Source organism: Mastigoproctus giganteus, chromosome 8, assembly GCF_048544385.1.
Source record: "Mastigoproctus giganteus isolate SK-2022 chromosome 8, ASM4854438v1, whole genome shotgun sequence".
Lineage (NCBI taxonomy): Eukaryota > Metazoa > Arthropoda > Arachnida > Uropygi > Thelyphonidae > Mastigoproctus > Mastigoproctus giganteus.
The window spans coordinates 171,657,152-171,677,487 of NC_143582.1; the positions used below are offsets into that span (position 1 = coordinate 171,657,152).

At 36.6% G+C, this 20,336-nt stretch overlaps 1 protein-coding gene across 3 annotated transcripts in view; it reads right to left on the reverse strand.

Annotated features, from left to right (window-relative positions):
* LOC150082006 (uncharacterized) overlaps positions 1 to 20,336 on the reverse strand; it is a 521,135-nt gene that overhangs the window by 196,657 nt on the left and 304,142 nt on the right. For all 3 annotated transcript variants that reach the window (XM_090379053.1, XM_090379052.1, XM_090379054.1), the window contains exon 4: positions 10,761 to 10,863. In XM_090379053.1, coding sequence (XP_090235179.1) covers positions 10,761 to 10,863 — 103 coding nt within the window. The remainder of the gene's footprint in view (positions 1 to 10,760; positions 10,864 to 20,336) is intronic.

The following is a 20,336-nucleotide window of genomic DNA, read 5'->3' on the forward strand; positions in this document are numbered from 1 at the left end:
AGTTTGGTAAATAAATTTGATGAATTTGAGGTACTGCTCAAAACATCAAAGGCAGATATTGTTGGGATATCAGAGACATGGAGTCACACAGATATAAGGAATGCAGAACTGGAATTTGGGGAGTACAATGTGTACAGAAAGGATAGACAGGATAGGAAGGGAGGAGGGGTTATACTATTAGTTAAGAAACCCAAAATCCAAGGAAGTGAAGCCAGTCGACATCGCTGGACAGTGCAATGTTGAGTCAGTCTGGGATGACATAAGCATTGGGAGATCAAAATTGACAGTAGAAGTGTGCTATAGGCCTAATGACTCTGATGAGTATAATAAGAAACTGTACAGGGAAATAGAGTGGGCCAGTAAATCAGAGAGTGTGATAATGGGTGATTTTAATTTCCCAGATATTGATTGGAATTTGTGGGTTGGTCACTCAGACACTAGCAAGGCTTTTGAGGTTTTATTGGATGATTGTTTTCTACATCAGCATGTTCGGGAGGCAACTAGAGGGAGTAATACTCTTGATCTGATTATCAGTAGTGATTCTTCATGCATTAAGAATCTACAGATAAAGGAACCACTAGGTGGCAGTGATCACAGTGTGCTGAAGTTGGATATACTCAAAGAGATAACTACCATCAGGGGTAAAGGGAAGGGTTTTTGCTTTCGTAAAGGCGACTACGATGGTCTCAGACAGTATTTAAATTCAATACAGCGGGACCAACTGGTGATGTTACCAAAGCAAATTCAAAATGGGAAGCATTCAAAGAACTTATCTTGGAAGCTACTAGGCTTTACATACCAACTAAGAAATATTGTTCAAGGTTTAGGCCTGAATGGATGTCAGATGAACTAATGAGACATATGGCAGAGAAGAAAAATGCACGGGATACATATAAATTAATGGGTCACATGGAAGCCTATGATAGATATAAGCTGGTCTATAACCAAGTCACAAAGGAGATTAGGCAGGCAAAGGCAGATTATGAGAAATCCTTGGCAAAGGATGTAAAGAAAAACAGAAAAGAGTTCCTTACCTATGTAAACTCTAGAAGGAAAGAGATGAATCAGATTGTTCCACTGGATATTGATGGTTCAACAGTTGAGGATCCTGCTCAGGTGGCTAACAAACTAAACAAGTATTTTGCATCTACATTCACACATTACTCGGGAAGGGGAATGCCAGAGGTGAAGTAAACACTGGCAGTGAGCTAGATGATTTTTTAATAACTGAGAGGAAAGTGGAGGAGAAATTTTTGTTGAGGATAAACATAAAAAAGGCACCTGGGGTGGATGGGATCTATCCAGTTATATTAAAGGATGCAACAAAGGAAGTAAACAAACCCTTAGCCATAATTATGAGAACTTCTTTGGACTCAGGGGAGGTACCCATACACTGGAGTTGTGCAAATGTGACCCCAATTCACAAAGGAGGATCAAAGGCTGACACAAGTAATTATAGACCTGCGAGTCTAACTTCTGTTCCAGGAAAATTAATGGAGGCACTGGTTAAAGAAGCACTACAGGATCATCTAGACAAGACTTCAGTTATAGCTCGGACACAGCATTGTTTTGTTAAGGGAAAGCCTTGCCTGACAAATTTGATTGGATACTATGATGCAGTCACAAAACAACTGGATGCAGGGAATAACTGTGATATTATATATTTCGATCTTAGAAAGGCTTTTGATACTTTTGCACATGGAAGACTGCTCCACAAATTGGAGCAGTGTGGCATTGGAGGCAAATTGCTGCTAAGGATAAAGGGGTGGCTGAGGGGGAGAAAACAGAGAGTGGTAATCAATGGACACTGCTCATCGTGGACTAATGTTATTAGTGGAATCCCTCAGGGTTCAGTGTTGGGTTCATTATTGTTTTCTGCATTTATAAATGATATTGATGATGGTATATCAAGATTAATATCCAAGTTTTCAGATGATACAAAGGTTGGTAGGGTTGTTGAGGACACTACTGATGCTATGCTGCTGCAACAGGATCTGGAAAGGTTGAGCACGTGGGCTGAGAGGTGTCAAATGAAGTTTAACATTGACAAATGTAAAGTACTACATATGGGAAACAGCAACCCCAGAGCAACGTATCAACTCTGTGGTACTACACTGACAGTGGTAGAGAATGAAAAGGACCTCGGGGTAATTGTGCAGGCAGATATGAAGTTCTCTGAGCAGTGAAGACAGGCTGCAAGAGTAGCTCATGGTGTCTTGTCAATGATATACAGGAATTTTTCTAGCAGGGATAAGGAGGTAATTATTCCCTTGTATAAGGCAATGATCAGGCCACACCTTGAGTACTGTATACAGGTCTGGAAGCCTCATTTCAAGAAGGATCTAGAGCTGTTGGAAAGAGTACAGAGAAGGGCAACAAGATTAGTGAATGGAACAAAGGGTTGCTCTTAAGAAGAACGTTTTAAGTTTTGCAAATTACGGTGTCTGGAGACTAAGCACCTGCGAGGTGATCTGATTGAGGTGTATAAAGCCTTGAATGGTTTGAGCATGCTCAATGCTGATGGCATTCTTCCTCTTGCTCAGAATAATCACCTGAGAGGGCATAAATTCAGATTGAGGAAAGAGATGTAGGATAGATGCGCAGAAATTTGCCTTTTGTCAGCGGGTAGTTGGTTGGTGGAACAGACTTCCATCCCTTGTTGTGGAAGTTGATAGCCTAAATAAATTTAAGGCTCAGATGGACAGGTATTTCGAACGGTGGGTGAAATGGAAATGGTTTTTTTTTTTTTTGGATGATGCTGCATAAGCTTGCATTCTTGCGTCATATGCCTCTACTAATACTAATGCTAGTCCCCGTAATTTGAGCAAAATTTCAGATCTCCTTTTTTTGGTAAAGGGATGAAAATTGATTTCTTCCAATCTGATGGCCACTGTCCCGTTTCCCAAATTTTTACGGAAAAACTCGGCGCCCTTCACACCAGTAGTTTTAATCGATTCCACTGGGATTTCATCGATTCCAGGTGACTTGCCACAAGTTAGTTCTCTGATGGCTTTTTCGACTTCTTCCTTCTGTGGAACTGGTTCATGATCACACTCTTGAAAAATGGGGTAGCAGATCATTAGTGCCAGCAGGTGCTCGGAAGAGCTGCTCACAGTATTCTTTCCACCTTCCTTTGATTGTGTTCTCCTCTGTTAAAATTTCCCCTTTGGAGTCCTTAATTACATCATACATCTTTTTAGTGTTGTTTCGTTTATTGTGGTATTCGATTTCTTTACACTTTCAATTGATATAATCCTGTTTGTCCTGGCTTAAACAGTGCTTGATGACTTTGCTTAATTTCTGATACTCTTAATTTCCTTGTACACTCTGGGCTTTTGCAGTTCTTCTCTGTTCAATAAGTTTTTAAGTGGCTTCTGTAATCCAATGCTTCCTGATCTTTGACCTCTCCCTAATATCTATTTGCTGAATCCTTAATAATGCTTTTTGTATTTTCTCACATTTCCTCAGGTAGCATATCATCATCTAGTTCTAATAGAGCTTGAAAATGATTGCCTGTTTCAAGCATAAATCTTTTGGAATATTTTCTACATCCAGTCGTCTAGGGAAAACCTTATTCATGATCTTTTTCAGCTTCAGCTTGAGTACGATTTGGAGTAGCTGATCGTCACTGCCACAATCTGCTTCAGGAAGTGTTTTTGTTGTGATTACACTGGAACACCACCTTTGCTGCATAAGGATATAATCAATCAGATTCCCTGTTTTATGATCAGGAAATTTCCACGTTTAGAGCCTTTTTGGGTGCTGCTGAAAGCAGGTGTTACATATGACAAAACTATTCAGATGACAAAATTCAATTAAACTTTCACCCCCGCTCATTTCTAGTGCCAAGACCAAACCTACCACATTCCGGACTAGAAGAAACTGTCTTGCCTACTTTTGCATTAAAATCACCCATGAATTTCAAAACATCCTTTTTTGGGACCAGATAAAAGCTGACTGGAGATTTTCATAATAAACATCCATATCTTCGTCTGTGGATGTTGGTGCATATGCAACTAAAACTGTAAGATTTACTGGCTGGATCTGAAGTCTAACCTTCTTCATTTTATTATTAATAGGATTGTATCCAAGAAGAGACCTTGAACATTCCTTAATCAAAATGACAGTGACACCATATTCTTTTACTTGGTCACTTCCAGAAAGAAACAACCAAAAAACCCATTTCCAGTTGGAAATAAACCACAAATAATCCAAATTATAACCTATTAGCTTTCAGATATGTAGTTGACATCCTCGTCTTAAATACTAACTTGAACCTATAGCCAAAGCAATTTACCCTGGTGAACTTAAGCTAAATAAATTCCACCAATCACACAGCCAACTTCCTTGACCTCAATATATATATATATATATATATTTTTTTTTTACGTAAACCCCAAACACGAGAGGTATTAGAACCTACAGTATTTAGTACAGTGCTTGGGTTGGAGGTTGAGAAGACGAAAGAAGATATTTGTTGACATCGGACTTGAACTTCTGTAGACTGTAATTTTCAGGAAATACGTATGAAGGAAGGTTGTTCCAGAAAACGGCAGTTGAATGAATAAACGGGGAAGATGAAAAGTTGGTTCTGTGAGTTTGGAGTTGGACAGTAAATGGATGTTGGCTGGTGGCGGCACGTGTTCGGACTGTTTTGAAAGAGAGAGCGGGAATTATAGAAGCCAATTCAGAAGAACAGTGCCCATGGAAGTATCTGTAGAAGAGGCATGCAGCAGAAACAGTACGTCTATGAGACAGCGAGTGGAGAGACTTTGTTAAAGGTGAATCATTAATTAACCTAACTGCCCTCTTCTGAATGGAATCAAGAAACCTGAGAGAGGTTTTGGGGGCAACACCCCAGATGTGGGAACAATATTCCATGGCAGGGCGGATTTGCGGTTTATACAGAGTGAGCAGCTGTTTGGAAGAAAAGTAATGCTGAGAGCAAAAGAGGAAACCAAGTTTTTTAGATGCAGAGGAAGCAATATTTGTAATGTGCTTGTGCCAAGAGAGATTAGAAGTCAGGGTAATCCCCAAAAGAGATATATCATTTTGCCTAGAAATCGGAGTGGCACTAAAGATAAGCATAGGAGCAGAAGAATCCTTTTTGCGAGATATAAGACAAGACTGAGTTTTAGAAGAGTTGAAATCAACTAAGTTGTCTTTGCCCCACTGGAGAATTAGCTGAAGATCGGCATTTAAGGAATTAGTAGCAGATTTTCGACAAGTTGAAGCTGATTGAGCAGGACAAGGTTTCTCAAAATGGAAAGTGGAATGCAATGTGCTATCATCAGCAAAACTATGGATAGGATTTCCAGTCAATGGAAGAAGGTCATTAATATACAAGAAGAAAAGAGTGGGGGAAAGAACTGAACCTTGGGGGACACCGGAATTAGTGGAGAAGTTAGAAGACAGAGAGCCATCTACCATCACCCTCAGTCAGCGATCAGAGAGAAAACTGGATAACTAATTACTAAAAACAGTTGGCAAACCATAAGATGGAAGTTGTTTAGAAGACCTTTATGCCAAACACGATCAAAAGCCTTTGAGATGTCAAGAGCAACTACTTGTGTTTCACCAAACCTTTCCATTGAATTAGTCCATAAATGGGTAACATAAGCCAGAATATCACCAGTGGATCGACACTGACGGAATCCATACTGGCGATCATTGATCAGACAGAAGGTTTCTAGGTAGTTTAAGAGTTGGCAGTTAATTGATTTCTCCATTAGTTTAGAAAAGAGTACAAGTAATTGCAATGGGACGATAATTAGATGGGAGGGATTTGTCACCCTTTTTAGGAACTGGCTGGATATGAGCAAATTTCCAAGCAGAAGGAAAAACACCTTTGGAATAAGAAAGTGAAAAAAGGAGGCATAGAATAGGAGTAAGTTCAGGAGCACAGGTTTTAAGAACAAGTGGAGAAATACCATCGGGACCTGGAGCTTTCTTAGCATCAAGATTCGTCAAAATCCTTCTGATATCCTTTTGACGGAAGACTACGGGTGGCACTGAATGGAGCGTGTTGGGAATGGTGGGAGGTGTTTTACCAAGATCATTAATACATGAGTTGGAAGAAAAATGGGATGCTAGCAGGTCAGCTTTATCCTTGGCTGAAGTGACAACAGAACCATCTGGTTTGGACAGAGGTGGAAGCAGAGATGGGCAAAAGTTTCGGCCAATAGCTTTGGCAAGAGACCAGAATGTTCGGCTGCCATTAGGGCAAGAAGCAAGTTTTCTACTCTTAGCCAGTTCAAACTCTAGTTTGGACTGATTAATAACTGCTTTACAATAGTTGCGAGCTTTGGTGTACGCAGAAAATGAAACTGAAGAATTAGAAACAAGCGAATTACGATATGCAACATTCTTCTCTTGAACAGCCTTAGCACATTTATTGGAAAACCAAGGTTTAGATAAAGGACGAGATATTAAAGTGGAGTGTGGGATAAAGGAGTCCATTCCTGCAAGAATAATTTCACTGACACGATCTGAGCAAACGTTGACATCAGAAGTTTTGAAACAGTAATTCCACCAAGGAAAAGAAGAAAAGAATTAAATTCTTGTAATGCCAAACAACACGAGGTTGGGAATAGCCATGAGATAAAGGTTCCATTGGAGAAGAGACAATCACCAAGTTGTGATCTGAAGTGCCTAAAGGACCTCTCACTTTGACCGTGTACTTAGAAGGGTTGTTTGTGAGAAAAAGATCAAGCATATTGGCTGTATGATTAGGATTGTCTGGTATTCTTGTAGGTAAATGAACAATCTGTGGAAGGTCATTAGTAATTGCAAAAGCCTCAGCATCTCGACCAGTTGGGTCGGTGTGACTAGAAAACACAAGCCAGCTGGAGTTGTGAACATTAAAATCGCAAACGAAAACTATTAACAATACTTCTCCTTCATATAATATTAACATATATGAAAAAATAAATAAATTTAACTTTGATGTCATGTATCTTACCAACTGGCATTCCAATATTTCCAACAAAATACATAAAAATATAATATGTATCCAAACCATAAGACTAGCTAATATATGCAGTAACCAACTACTGTTCATCAAAGCTCTACAACTCTTTTATAATAAGCTGGTCAACAATAATATCCCTATCTACTTTATTAAATACTCTTTCAGTACAGTTTACCATGTTATCAGTAATAAATTCAGTTATAATTTACTATATACTGGTCAGTTCTAAATGTATATGTATAGTTGTATATTATCTGGTGGAATTCTACTACTTGGTAAATAATAGCTATACATGATTTCCGATGTAACTATTTTCTTGGATTGATGCTAACTCTTTACTCACTAAGTTTCTACTCTTATGTTTTTACTTTTCACAAATATCCAATGGATTTGTTTTAATAAACATTCACGAAATTACTTACAATTAACTTCCCTTCTGGACTCTTGGCTTACTTTTATTTATCTGCCCATATTGTGTCTTGGCTGATTTCCAATGATTTGTTTTAGGATACAGTTGATATCATATGTAGAATTTACCTTGGGGATCTTGGATTTTTCAAGCTTATGTTAACGTACTATACCTTTGAATATCCATTTCTAGTTTTTTTCACAAAAATCCTATAACAACTCTCTGATTTTAGTGACTCAGGTCTATACCACTTAACTGTTTCATGTCCATAAACTTGTTTCTTGTTCTTTTATAATTGGATTCTTAACTACATTTCCAATGGATTAGTCAACTGGTTCTTTATTATTGGATTCTTTACTACACTACCAATGAATTTGTCAACTGGTTCTTTATTATTGGATTCTTTACTACACTACCAATGAATTTGTCAACTGGTTCTTTATCCTGGGATACATTTACTATTCTTTCTTTCCACAGTGAATCCACACCCAATACTACATATAGATATATCTAAATTGATATACAGGGAATTATTTCCTGTTCTTACATATTGTAGTTAGTTCCTTAGAATTATTTCATTTACATGGACTTATTTCCTGTTCTTTTATAATTGGATCCATAACTACAACACCTTTGGAACTTTATTCACCATGTTACTTATATCCCTGAAATGATATCACTACATTTTTGGATATAAAGTCTACTGATTATTTTTTCTTAGTTTCATTTACTATTATTTCCATATTAAATTCACACCTGATTCTAAGTGTGGATCCATCTAGTTTTATATACATGGATTATTTCCTGTTCTTTTCCTTATATGTGTCCTTGGAATTGTGGCATATTCTTGGACTTATTTCATCTTTAGTCACCTGGAGTTATATCACTTCATTATTGTATATAATGTTAACCGATTCTTTTTCCTTGGTTTTATTTACTGCTATTTCCACAGCAAATTCACTCGATACTACCTGTGAATTTATCTATTATTATTTACATGGAATTATTTCCCGTACTATAAATGTTTCCTTGGAATTTTCTTATACATTGACTTTTTGCATGTTATTTCTTGTTCCTTTATGTCATGTTCTTTTATAATCGATTCCATAAAATGCACCTCCTTTGGATCTCATGTCACCATGTTACTTATTTCTTTGCATTTTAACCAGTTCTTGCTCCTTGGATGCACTTTCATGATAATTTGGATAAATTATAATTATTAATTTATTTATTTCCTCAAAATATTTGATGATTCTTATTTACCATACTCTTATACGTTTACTTTTCAGCTTATTATAATCTATGTGTGTATGTTTTTTGCCACTGTACAATTTTTTATATATTAAAGGTAATGTTTAATTTTGTATGACTGTATCATTCTAAAGCCATACTATTCCAACCTCATTTCTTTTTCTTTCAACACTAATTATAAATTATCTTCATGCACTTCTATTCTAAATATGACTATAGAGGTCTCTATTTTCCTGCTATTTTGAATTTATTCACAGCTTAATATTAAATCAGCTTCACTGCTATAAACTGCTTTCTCATGTAGATATATTGCTCATTTGGTTTAAGCCTGCATACATTCATCTATGCTACTGAATTTGTGCATCTCAGCTCCCCACCTTTATTTTTCCCAACAGCTCATTTTCTCCTCACATTTCTTGAAATACTCCAGGTATTGTACACTTTCACAGTCTTATCATACTTTCGGTTTCGTTTTAGATTCGTTTTCTCTGCATGTCTTGACTCATATTTTTCCTTTCAATACAATCATTTGGTATTAGCTCCCTTTTATACTAACACTTACTTTTTTTCATCTTTCTGCTGTCTAATTCTAAATTTCTTCCCTACTATCCTACTTCTATTGCTATTTTTCATCTTTATTTCTTTAAAATATTCCTTTTCCCTTCCCCATCCTCAATTTAAAACTGCACTCTTATACCATTTGCTTGTTCCAAATTTATTTTCAAAATACACTGATTTCTTATCTATACAAAATTAAATCCTTCACTAAATTCCACATATTTATATTAAATATATTGATATTAACCATTTTTATCCCAACACAATGCTTATTTTTACCTAAATTAATTTTTTACCTAAAAAATTACACTGCATTGGGACTACCTTGTCCATACCGTATTAAAAAGTACTAATTTCATTTCATTCCTTTTTGACCTTTCACTTTTCTTCTACTATTATATACAAGTATAGAAATGCAATTCCTGATACATGATCAGGTATAGTCCCCTGATGAAATACCTGATCATGTATCAATATTTATTTCTGCTGACATCAGATCAAGCATTTTGCATTACCTATATTAGACCTTTTACTAAAATTGTTTTTCCCCGTATCTGATGACAGCTATACCATTTTCATTTTACTTTTATTTAAATTTTTATTTGCATTTTATTAATATTTCGTTGTACTAATTTTACTTTACAGTTCCTCCACTTAATACTGGCTTGGCAATTCAGCCCATAATTTACTTAATTCATCATAACCTCTAAGATATTATGATATATCTTATCCTCTAAGATATATAAATAAAAGAAAATATAACATTCTTTCACTAATCTACTACTCTTCTTTTCTACTTTCCTCACCCTTATAGTTACTGGCACCTTATGATCTTTCACATCCATTTATACTTACTTAATTTAATTTAATATTAATACAAATTACATACTCTTGCATCCTTTAATGCTGCTTTGCACTTTTAGGTGCATCTGTCATACCTAATTTATTAATCTTGCTTTCACCGAAAACAATTCATTTCATCTATTGTTTTACCTCTTTTCTATGTGACTCTTTAAACTTTTCTTTTAAAGAGTTACATTAAAAACTCATTTATATATATACACACACCTCTTCTGAAAAGTGGGTGATTAGATTGTTAGTGTACGAGGAAAATTCCAGCATGCGAACTAATTACAAAAAATATAGACTCCATTGCATATCACAACAAAGAAAATATAAATATATCGATTTTTATTTCTGTCATGCCTACAATAGAACCTGTTCATTTAATTAATTTACTTTCTCACAGAGATGAGAATAAATAAATTTCCTAAACACTAAAAATAAACATAAATCAAAATGCTTTTTTTTTTTAAATTTGTTCAAGCAAAGAATTTATTTTTCTTCATAATAGGTAACACATTTTGTTTCTGTTACAGTTTTATTTTTAATTAATTTATTTTTTTTCCATCAGTCTGCATTCTCTCTCTCTCTCTCTCTCTCTCTCTCTCTCTCTCTCTCTCTCTCTCTCTCTCTCTCATCAACACGAAATAAACAAAAGTAAAATTAACTGCCAAAATTAAAAAACTTTTGTTATTACACACTGCAAGATTTTTACAAATCCAGACTAACCTCACCAATTCTATCACATGTTCCCTAGGAGCTTTAACTACATCCTCTCCGTTTATCTTAAGTATCTGGTCTCCAGGTAAAAGTTTGTTTTCACTTGGTCCCCCTAAATTTAGGAGACAAATGTGCTTAAAACATCATTATATATGGTATATATCAGCAAATAAAATGAAGTGACCTGTTAAATTAACATACATTAGTTAATCAACAGCATAAGAGAGTAACATCATATACAAAAAATAATAATACTCTGAAACAAATCTGAGGAATGTACAATCATCCACCAAGAAAGGAATAGCTTACGGCACAATTATTTATTGGCATCATCTGTTCATTATTGTTGGGTGTTTTGGACTTTTTTTTTTAGCATATTAGTTAGTTTTGTCATAGTGTACCAGTTGATACAATCATGATTCTATATTATGTCTGCAAAATTAGCTTGTGAACATGCACATGCATGCATACAGATATTGGTTTGCATGCTACACAGGACAAAGGATCCAGAATAACTCACAAAGAACTCACTCACCCCCCCCCCACACACACACTAGGTTTGTTTGTTATTTGGTTTTTAGGAGCATTAGCAACTAAGGCCATATTGTCTGGGATATGCGGTGGTCATTTCCTGACCTTTCCGCTTGTTTTGTTATTTGGTTTTTAGGAGCATTAGCAACTAAGGCCATATTGCTCCGGGATATGCGGTGGTCATTCCCTGACCTTTCCGCATCCTCCGTATTTGGTGGTGACGGGCTCGAACCCTGGTCTAATAAAGAAGCATGTGCTACGCACTGATGCTCCTTCCCACCTGACTACGGAGGCGCCCCACACACTAGGATGACTGATTGTAATCAAGTCACAAAGGAGGTTAGGCGAGCAAAGGCTGATTATGAGAAATATTTGGCAAAGGATGCACGAGAAACAAACCAAAGACTTCTTTACTTATGTAAACACTATAAGGAAGGGGATGAATCAAATTGGTCCACATGATATAGATGAGTTGACTGCTGATGATCCTTCTCAGGATCATCAGCACAAACTGAATGAGTTTTCTGCATCGAGTCACACACACACACAAGGAATTCTTTTAGGAGGTGGATGCCAGAAGTTTATCAAACTCTAACAGGAAGCAAAATGATTTTGTAATAACTGAGAGGAAAGTGGTAGAGAAACTGTTGAAGTTAAACATAAGAAAGGCACCTGTGGTAGCTGGGATCAATCCAATGATATTAAGGGAAGCAGCAGAGGAGGTAAGCAAACCCTTAGCCATAAGTATGAAAGCATCTTTGGATTTGGGGTAAGTCACTGCAGACTGGAGATGTGAAAATGTATCCCCAATTCACAAAGAGGGATTAAAGGGCGACACGAGTAATTACAGACCTGATAATGTAACTGTTGTTCCCTGTAAAATAATCAAGTCACTGTAATTCAAGGTAATCTAGACAGGAAAGCACTTATACTGAAATCACAGGATGGATTTGTTAAGGGAAGATCTTGTTTCACCAATCTGAGTGGATATTATAATGTAGTAACAAAGAAACTCTATGCAAAAATAATTTTCATACCATATACTTGGATTTCAGGAAAGCTTTTGATACTGCTGCACACAAACGACTACTGTACAAATTGGAGCAGTATGGCATTAAGGGCAAGTTACTGCTATGGATAAAGGGATAGCTGAGTGAGAGAAAACAGAGTGGTAATCAATGGGCATTATTCGTGGGACTAATGTTATTAGTGGAGTTCCCCAGAATTCAGTGCTGAGTCCATTGTTGTTTTCTATATTTATTAATGATATTGAGGAAAGTTTATTGGGCTTAATGTCAAAGTTTTCAGTGATACAAAGGTTCGTCGGCTGGTTAATGGTGGTATTGCAACTAGATCTAGAAAAATTAGGCAGACTGGCTGAGAAATGGTGGATGAAATTTAACATTGGCAAATGCAAGGTAATGGATAGTGATAGCAGTAATCCCAGAATAATATACCAACTGTGTGGTACTACACTCAAGGTAGTGGGAAATTAAAAATACCTGGGGGTAATTGTGCAATTGGATATGAAGTTCTCTGAGCAATGCAGGTAGGATGCCAGAGCAGCTCATGGGTTTTGGCAATGTTATACAGGAATTTTGCTAGCAGGAATAAGGAGGTGATTAACTCATTGTATGAAGTAATGGTCAGGCTGCATCTTGAATACTGCATACAGGTTTGCAGGCCTCATTTTAGGAAGGATGTATAACAGTTGGAATGAGTAAGAAAAGGGCAACAAGATTGGTGAGGGGAACAAAGGGTGCTCTTACCAAGAAAAGGTTCAAGTCTGCAAATTGCAATATCTGAAGACTAGGCACCTCTGACGTGAGCTGATTTGGGTGTTTAAGGCTTTGACTGGATTGAGCAAGCTCAATGCTGATGGGATTCCTCCTCTTGCTGAAGCTACATGCAGAAGGAGGCATAAATTCAAATAGAGGATGGCAGTTGCAGAAGTTTGCCTTTGGCCAGCTGTTTGCTGGAATAAACTTCCATCTGTTGTTTTGGAAGGTGATAGTTTAAATAAATTCAAAGAAGACCTGGACAAACTATTGGAGGAAATGGATAGGTGAAATGGGAAGTGCTTTTTTTTTTCTTTTAAACTGATGCTGTATTAGCCTGCTTTCTTGAAAAATATACCAGTACTAATGCCCAAGTCTCGATTGAAGAAGCCATTCAAAAATTCCTCTAGTCTCCAATGGGATTTGAACACAGACTTCTCCCAAATGTGACGTGAGTAATTCCCTATTCTGTCACATTCCCTATTCTAACTCATTATCCTCCATCACTTATGGCCAATATAATGAAAACATGGTCAAGGGTGAAGAGTTGTCTGATTTCTGCAAGCAAAAAGATAACTGTAGAAATTTGCCACAAAATTTCTGTATATGTGGTTGATGTAATGTCAAGAAAATAGGTATCCAGTCATCCCAGCACTTATTTAAGAGGTGCCTTCACAGGTAGCAGGGTGGGTAGCATCACTGCACTCTGACACAAAGTGGAAAAGTCCTAAATTCAATTCTTGTTGCTAGCCAAAATTAAAAATACATCCTATCGGATTGGGAGAAACTGTGGGCTTTTCACATTATGACAAAATTAGTTGGCAAAGGTTGGACAGTTTTTTCTCCCAGAAACTATGGTTTTCATCCCTGAAGGAGAGGTAGACCAGCCACATTCATAAAATACAGTAAACCTCATACCTTCAGTTGTCTAAGCACAAACAATAGGGTCAGGTTAGTCTGACCAAAGAGGAAACATATGTTAGAGTGATTTCACGATAAGGATAATATGTTTTTTCATATTTCATACAGGTTCATATATACACTGCCCTACCATTAATATCTAGACACCTGCCTTTAGACAAAAAAAGAGCTTTTATTGTGTCATTTAATATTTTGTGCTGAAACCTTTTGCTTTTATGATGGCCTTCAATCTTTGCAGCATACTCTCAACCAGCTTTTTATAAATGTCAGGTGACATGTTCCTTCACTTGGCCTTTAATGCAGACCACCTTGTTCTTTGGGTGATCTCAACGTGCACATACCTGATGATCCAATACATCCCAACGGTGCTCGATAGGGTTCAGTTCAGGACTCTGGGCTGGCCAATTTATGACAAAACACACCCTTTTACACATGCATGTTCTCAAATCACTCTGTTAAAACCCAAGCAGTAAGGCATAGTGTCTTGCTATAAGGCATAGTTGTCTTGCTGATACAGGTCCTCTCCGAAGTATTGCCATAATGTTGGAAGTGCATAATTGTCCAGGTGGTCCTGGTATTGCACAGCATTCATGATTTTGTCGATAACGACTAATCGGCCCAAGACAAACCATGAAAAGCAGCCCCATACCATGATACTGCCTCCACCAAACTTCATTGTTAGGAGGATACAATCAGGAAGGAACTGTATCTCTGGCATTCGCCACACCCAGGAACACCCACCAGACTGGTAGAGTGAAACCTCAACTTGTCTATCCATAGGACTGTTTTCCACTGCTCTACTGTCCAGGATTAACACCATGTTAATCAGCATCTAGCATTAGCATAGGCATACGATGCAAAAGAGCAAGCTTATGCAGCATCAGCCAAAAAAAAAAACCTCCCATTTCACCCCCTCCATTCATTCCAAATGCCTGTCCAGCTCAGCCTTATTATTTAGGCTATCAACTTCCACAACAAAAGATGGAAGTCTGTTCCATCAATCAACTACCCACTGCCTAAAGGCAAATTTCTGCACGTATTCCTCATTCTACAACTGTCTTTCCTCAATTTGAAATGGTGCCCCCTCAGGTTCTTAATCTGAGCAAGAGGAAGAATCTCATCAGCATCAAGCTTGCCCAACCCATTCGGCTTATACACCTCAATCAGATCACCTCGCAGGTGCTTACTCTCTGGGCATTGCAATTTGCAGAACTTAAGCCTAAGTGGTGAAGTGATGAATGGCTCGTGAACAGCTGCACAACCATTGTAACCCATAACATGAAGCATCATTTGTATTGTACTAGTGCTGACATTAGTCCCAATACTCTCACAGAGAGTTTGTGTGACTTAAGACAATGGCAAATTATGATTTGGCACACAGTTCTTTGCAGAATTCTCTTGTTCCATTCTGTCAATTTTTGGGGTTTACCAGGCTGTTTTTTGGCAGATTCAGTCCCATTCCTCTTCCATTTGCATATTACATCACTAACTGTTTACCTAGGGATCCCCAGAGTGACTGGGATGTCTCATACAGAATGCTTGCTTATGTGGCATCCTACTATCATTCCATGTTGGAAGTCTGTTAATGTTGTTGAAGATGTCACTTGCATGCCCACTTTTGAAATTGTCTGTTCAAAGCCCAGTGTGCATATTACACAGTAGTTGGGTTCCCATAAAATATCGTGTAGTGCAAAACCGTGTTATACGTGACTAAAAACCAGTACAAAAAGGGTGGGGGGGGTTACATTCCAAAAGCTAACAAAAATACATCATTTTATAAACTATCGGAAACTTAATTTTTATTAAAAATAGTAATAACTAAACAAATGTTCTACAAACTGTGATACATATATGTCAGATAATGTACATTCATTTAATTTCCTGCCTCTTCACTGCTGCTAAGCACAATCAAACGAGAACGTTTTCTCTGTTGCAGAATATCTTCACCTTCTGATTTTTCTTCTCAGCATCTAGATTTCATTTATCTTCTGCTCTCTTTAAAAAATCAGTAATCTGGGTTTCTTTGCTTTTGCTTGATAGAGCTTTGTAAATTGCATGGTATGGAGCTAAGCAGTTTTGAAGCTCCCTTTTGAAACTTGTGTTCCTCTCAGTCGAAGGATCTGCATTCAGAAAATAAGATTCTAATTGCTCAGATAAGTTTATCCCTTACCATATCCTTTTTAGTGTAAAATTTGGAACTTCAGAATTTTAATCTGCGCTATCATCCTCTGAATTCATTTGGTTTACCTCCAATGCCATTTCCACCAAATCTGCTTCACCAGCCTCTTTTCTACCAGTAATTCTTGAGTGTCTTCAGTAGTCATATCATCAAACCTTCCCCCCTCCTACTGACTTAGAAATATTTACTATCGCACCGATTCCATTTTCTGCCGGTTCGACCATATTTTCTAAATGAACTGACTCTGGCCATACATTTTTCCAACATGGTTTTAACGTTGACGGTTTTCTTTCTTTGAGCGATCAAGTTATGATTATGATACAGTTCACAATTGAGAAATGTTTCCATGATTTCATCACTTCAACAGATTTGGAATCAATTTTTTCCAAAATCCATTGTAAATTTCCTGATGTAATGCCTTGATCTAACAGCTTAATTAAAGAAGTTGTATTAGGTGGTAGGAACAGTACTTCAACATTTTCGATGACTTAAATCTTTTGGATGGCCTGGCCCTGGCGCATTATCCAATAGTAATAAAACTTTTACTAGATTTTTTCTGCTTTAAATAGTTTACCAAAACTGGCATAAAACAATTTAGAAACCATTCCTTTAATAAATTGACAGTTACCCAAATTATGCCCAAGTTCCTTAGGCATAATTTAGGTAACTGCCAATTTAAATAACTGGAATTTAATTCACAACAGAGAAATTATTGCAATACAGTTCTTAAGAACAAAGTTTAGTAATGCTGCAAAGTCGCAATTTTTTCCCCCCCTTTTGTGGTCTCAAACAAGCACAAGTTCAATAGCACAGAACCTCACACAGGGATTTCCGAACAAAATAAAATATGGGGATTTCCCAATAATTTTTTTTGCATAACGACTAAGCGAGTCAACAGTGGGGATTCACAAAAAAAAAAAAAAAAAGAATGGAAATGTTGAAAAATTGCATCCAACGTAATAATAGTAGGGTTTTCTCTGCACAAATCTCAAAAATACTGTGCTATGCAAGATTTGCCGAAATTCTCTAACTGCATGAAGCCGTGATATATAAGTACCATGTTGTGCAGGAATTTCCGCAATTTATCAATTGTGTTAGAACGAAATCATGTTGTAGAAGTACCATGTTATACGGGGATTGCCTGTATTTGCAAGGTGGAATAAATAGTTCTGTTAAAAAAAAAAAAAAAAGTGAAGATGGAAGCATAATTATACAAAATATCATAACTAATAGGAGAAGCATAGCAAATAAAGGAATTAAGCAAAATTATAAGCTGAATTGAAAAGCCAATTAGAGAGAAGGTAAAGCAAAAAATGATTAAGCAAAAATGATTAAATTAAAATAAGAAGGCAACTATAAAGCAAAAAATGATTAAATTAAAATAAGGAGGTAACTATAAAGCAAAAAATGATTAAGTAAAAATAAGGAGTGATGGCCAACATTAGATATGGGTGGGTAATCTTGGTTAAGGTCCAAAAAAGAGGTAGAGCAAATATGAAATTCAAATTTGATGTTAGCTAAAAGTAAAAATTGATATATGATCAAATACTACACTTCCACCACCATGGTTTCAGCAATGCTGGCATAAAAATCACTGCTGTTATTAAAGACAACTCCATGTGTAAGTACTATGAAAATGTATATATGTGTATATACAGATCTTTGTATCCACATGGCCTCAACAATAAATTCTTTAACAAAATTTTATTAAGTAATAGCTCTTTAAACACCAACACTGTATATATAAATTATTCAAGCTTGATCATATTTTGCAGACTCCTAAATGTAGACACTCATGTGGAAACAAAAATATAGTCCTTACAAAAATATCAAACTTGACTTTAAAAATATCCTAAATTCTTGGGATAGCACAATGCTTGACATACTGAAAATAAACCACTTCTTTTTAGCATTAAAAAATCCATAATTAAAGCTTTGGTTTCATTCTACCATAAATTTATGTTTAATAACATCTAACTTAAGTACATCACACACGACATTAGCCTTTACAGAATTGGTAATGTTACAACTTGAATTTTGCTCTATCAAACAACATTCCAACTTGAATTCTGCTCTATCAAATTTGCACATAAATGGTTTGACACAATATCCTGGTCTTCCTTGCTCAATAAACATAACCACTTACTACCTTCACATAGCTTTTACAACTTTAATGTACATCATTGCTTTTATTATGAATCTCCCTTAGGTGTCAAAATTTGTAACTACAAGCAATTGGCCACTAACATAGGAAATATTCAACTAGCAGATCTTCTCTTTCCAGAGGTGTATAACCAAAAAAAATAGTACCGGAACACTCATTCTCCAGAAAACTATATGATAATGCCAGATCGACTGTACAGTAACTGAATCAGACTTCAGACTCACGGTTCATAGAACAACCAGTTCTAGCATTCAGCTCATGGCGAATCAAAATGCAGTGTTCGCACACATCACAGTATATCTCATTCATTGGATCTCTTTATCTAACACATTGTATTTTGTAAGAAACGTTCAAGTTTCATTGCAAAATTTATATTTTTGTTTTTAAATAAATTTTTAAAGAAATCTATTAATTTTAAAGATTACTATTAATATATATATTTTTAGTAGCAATGGGTAAAATAGATATTTCTCCCTCCCCTTTGATTATGCCATTGTGTCATAATATTAGGTGTATTAATTTAATGATTTTCTATTATGACATTTAGAAAAAAAGTACCGGAACATCGTTCCGGCCTGAATACCCCACTGTCCCTTCCACTGCAAAAATCCCATCTATACATGCTATGTTGACCAATATCATGGGCACATTGTAACAGGAAATCTTAATATCATTAAGAACAAAGCTCTTAAAACGGGGGCTCACATCTGGTGATTATGGGCTTGGCACACCCAGGGTCCTGAGCTGGATATCATCATTCTTCTCTTTCTTGGTGATTCCCTTCCACTTTTGACTCTGACTCTCTGTCTCTCAGGGTAATTCGGGAAATTTTTTTTTTCCCGCCTGGTGCAGCATAAGCCTTACAACATGTAGCTAATAATAATAACAGCTATGGACAAAGGATTCAAATTCAGACAAACACATAAGGATTATTTAAACAACATTAATAAAGACTTATTTATATCTGAATCTCATGCCTTTTGCCAATAAACTTTGCCAAAAATACAGGCGACCCCCGATTAACGCTGATAATTCGTTCCTGAAAAACAGAGTGCTAATGAATCAGCACTAAGCAAGTGCAGTATTCCTGTAAGGTAACATATGTATTTGTGAGTTAGCATTAGTAGAGGCATATGATGCAAGAAAGAAAGCTCATGCAGCATCAGAAAAAAAAAATGCTCCCATTTCACCCCTCCATTCGTTTCAAATACCTGTCCAGTTCAGCCTTAAATTTATTTAGGCTATCAATTTCCACAGCAAAGGATGAAAGTCTGTTCCGCCAACCAACTACCCGCTAGCTAAAGGCAAACTTCCGCACATCTATCCTACATCTCTCTCTTTCCTCAATATGAATTTATGCCCTCTCAGATGATTATTCTGAATAAAAGGAAGAATCCCATCACCAGCGAGCATTCTCAAACCATTTAAGGCTTTATACACCTCAATCAGATCACCTCACAAGTGCCTAGTCTCCAGACACTGTAATTTGCAAAACTTAAGCCTTTCTTCGTAACAGCAATCCTTTGTTCCATTCACTAATCTTGTTGCCCTTCTCTGTAATTGTTCCAACAGCTCTACATCCTTCTTAAAATGAGGTTTCCAGACCTCTATACAGTACTCAAGGTGTGGCCTGACCATTGCCTTATACAAGGGGTTAATCACCTCCTTATGCTTGCTTGAAAATATCCTGTATATCATTGACAAGATACCATGAGCTACTCTTGCAGACCGTCTGCACTGCTCAGAAAACTTCATATCTGCCTACACAATTACCCCGAGGTCCTTTTCATTCTCTACCACTGTCAGTGTAGTATCACAGAGTTGATACATTACTCTGGGGTTACTGCTTCCCATATGTAGTACTTTATATTTGTCAATGTTAAACTTCATTTTCCACCTCTTACCCCATCTGCTCAACCTTTTTAGACCCTGTTGCAGCAGCGTACTGTCATTAGTGTCCTTAACAACCCTGTGAACCTTCATATATCATCTGCAAACTTGAACATTAAGCT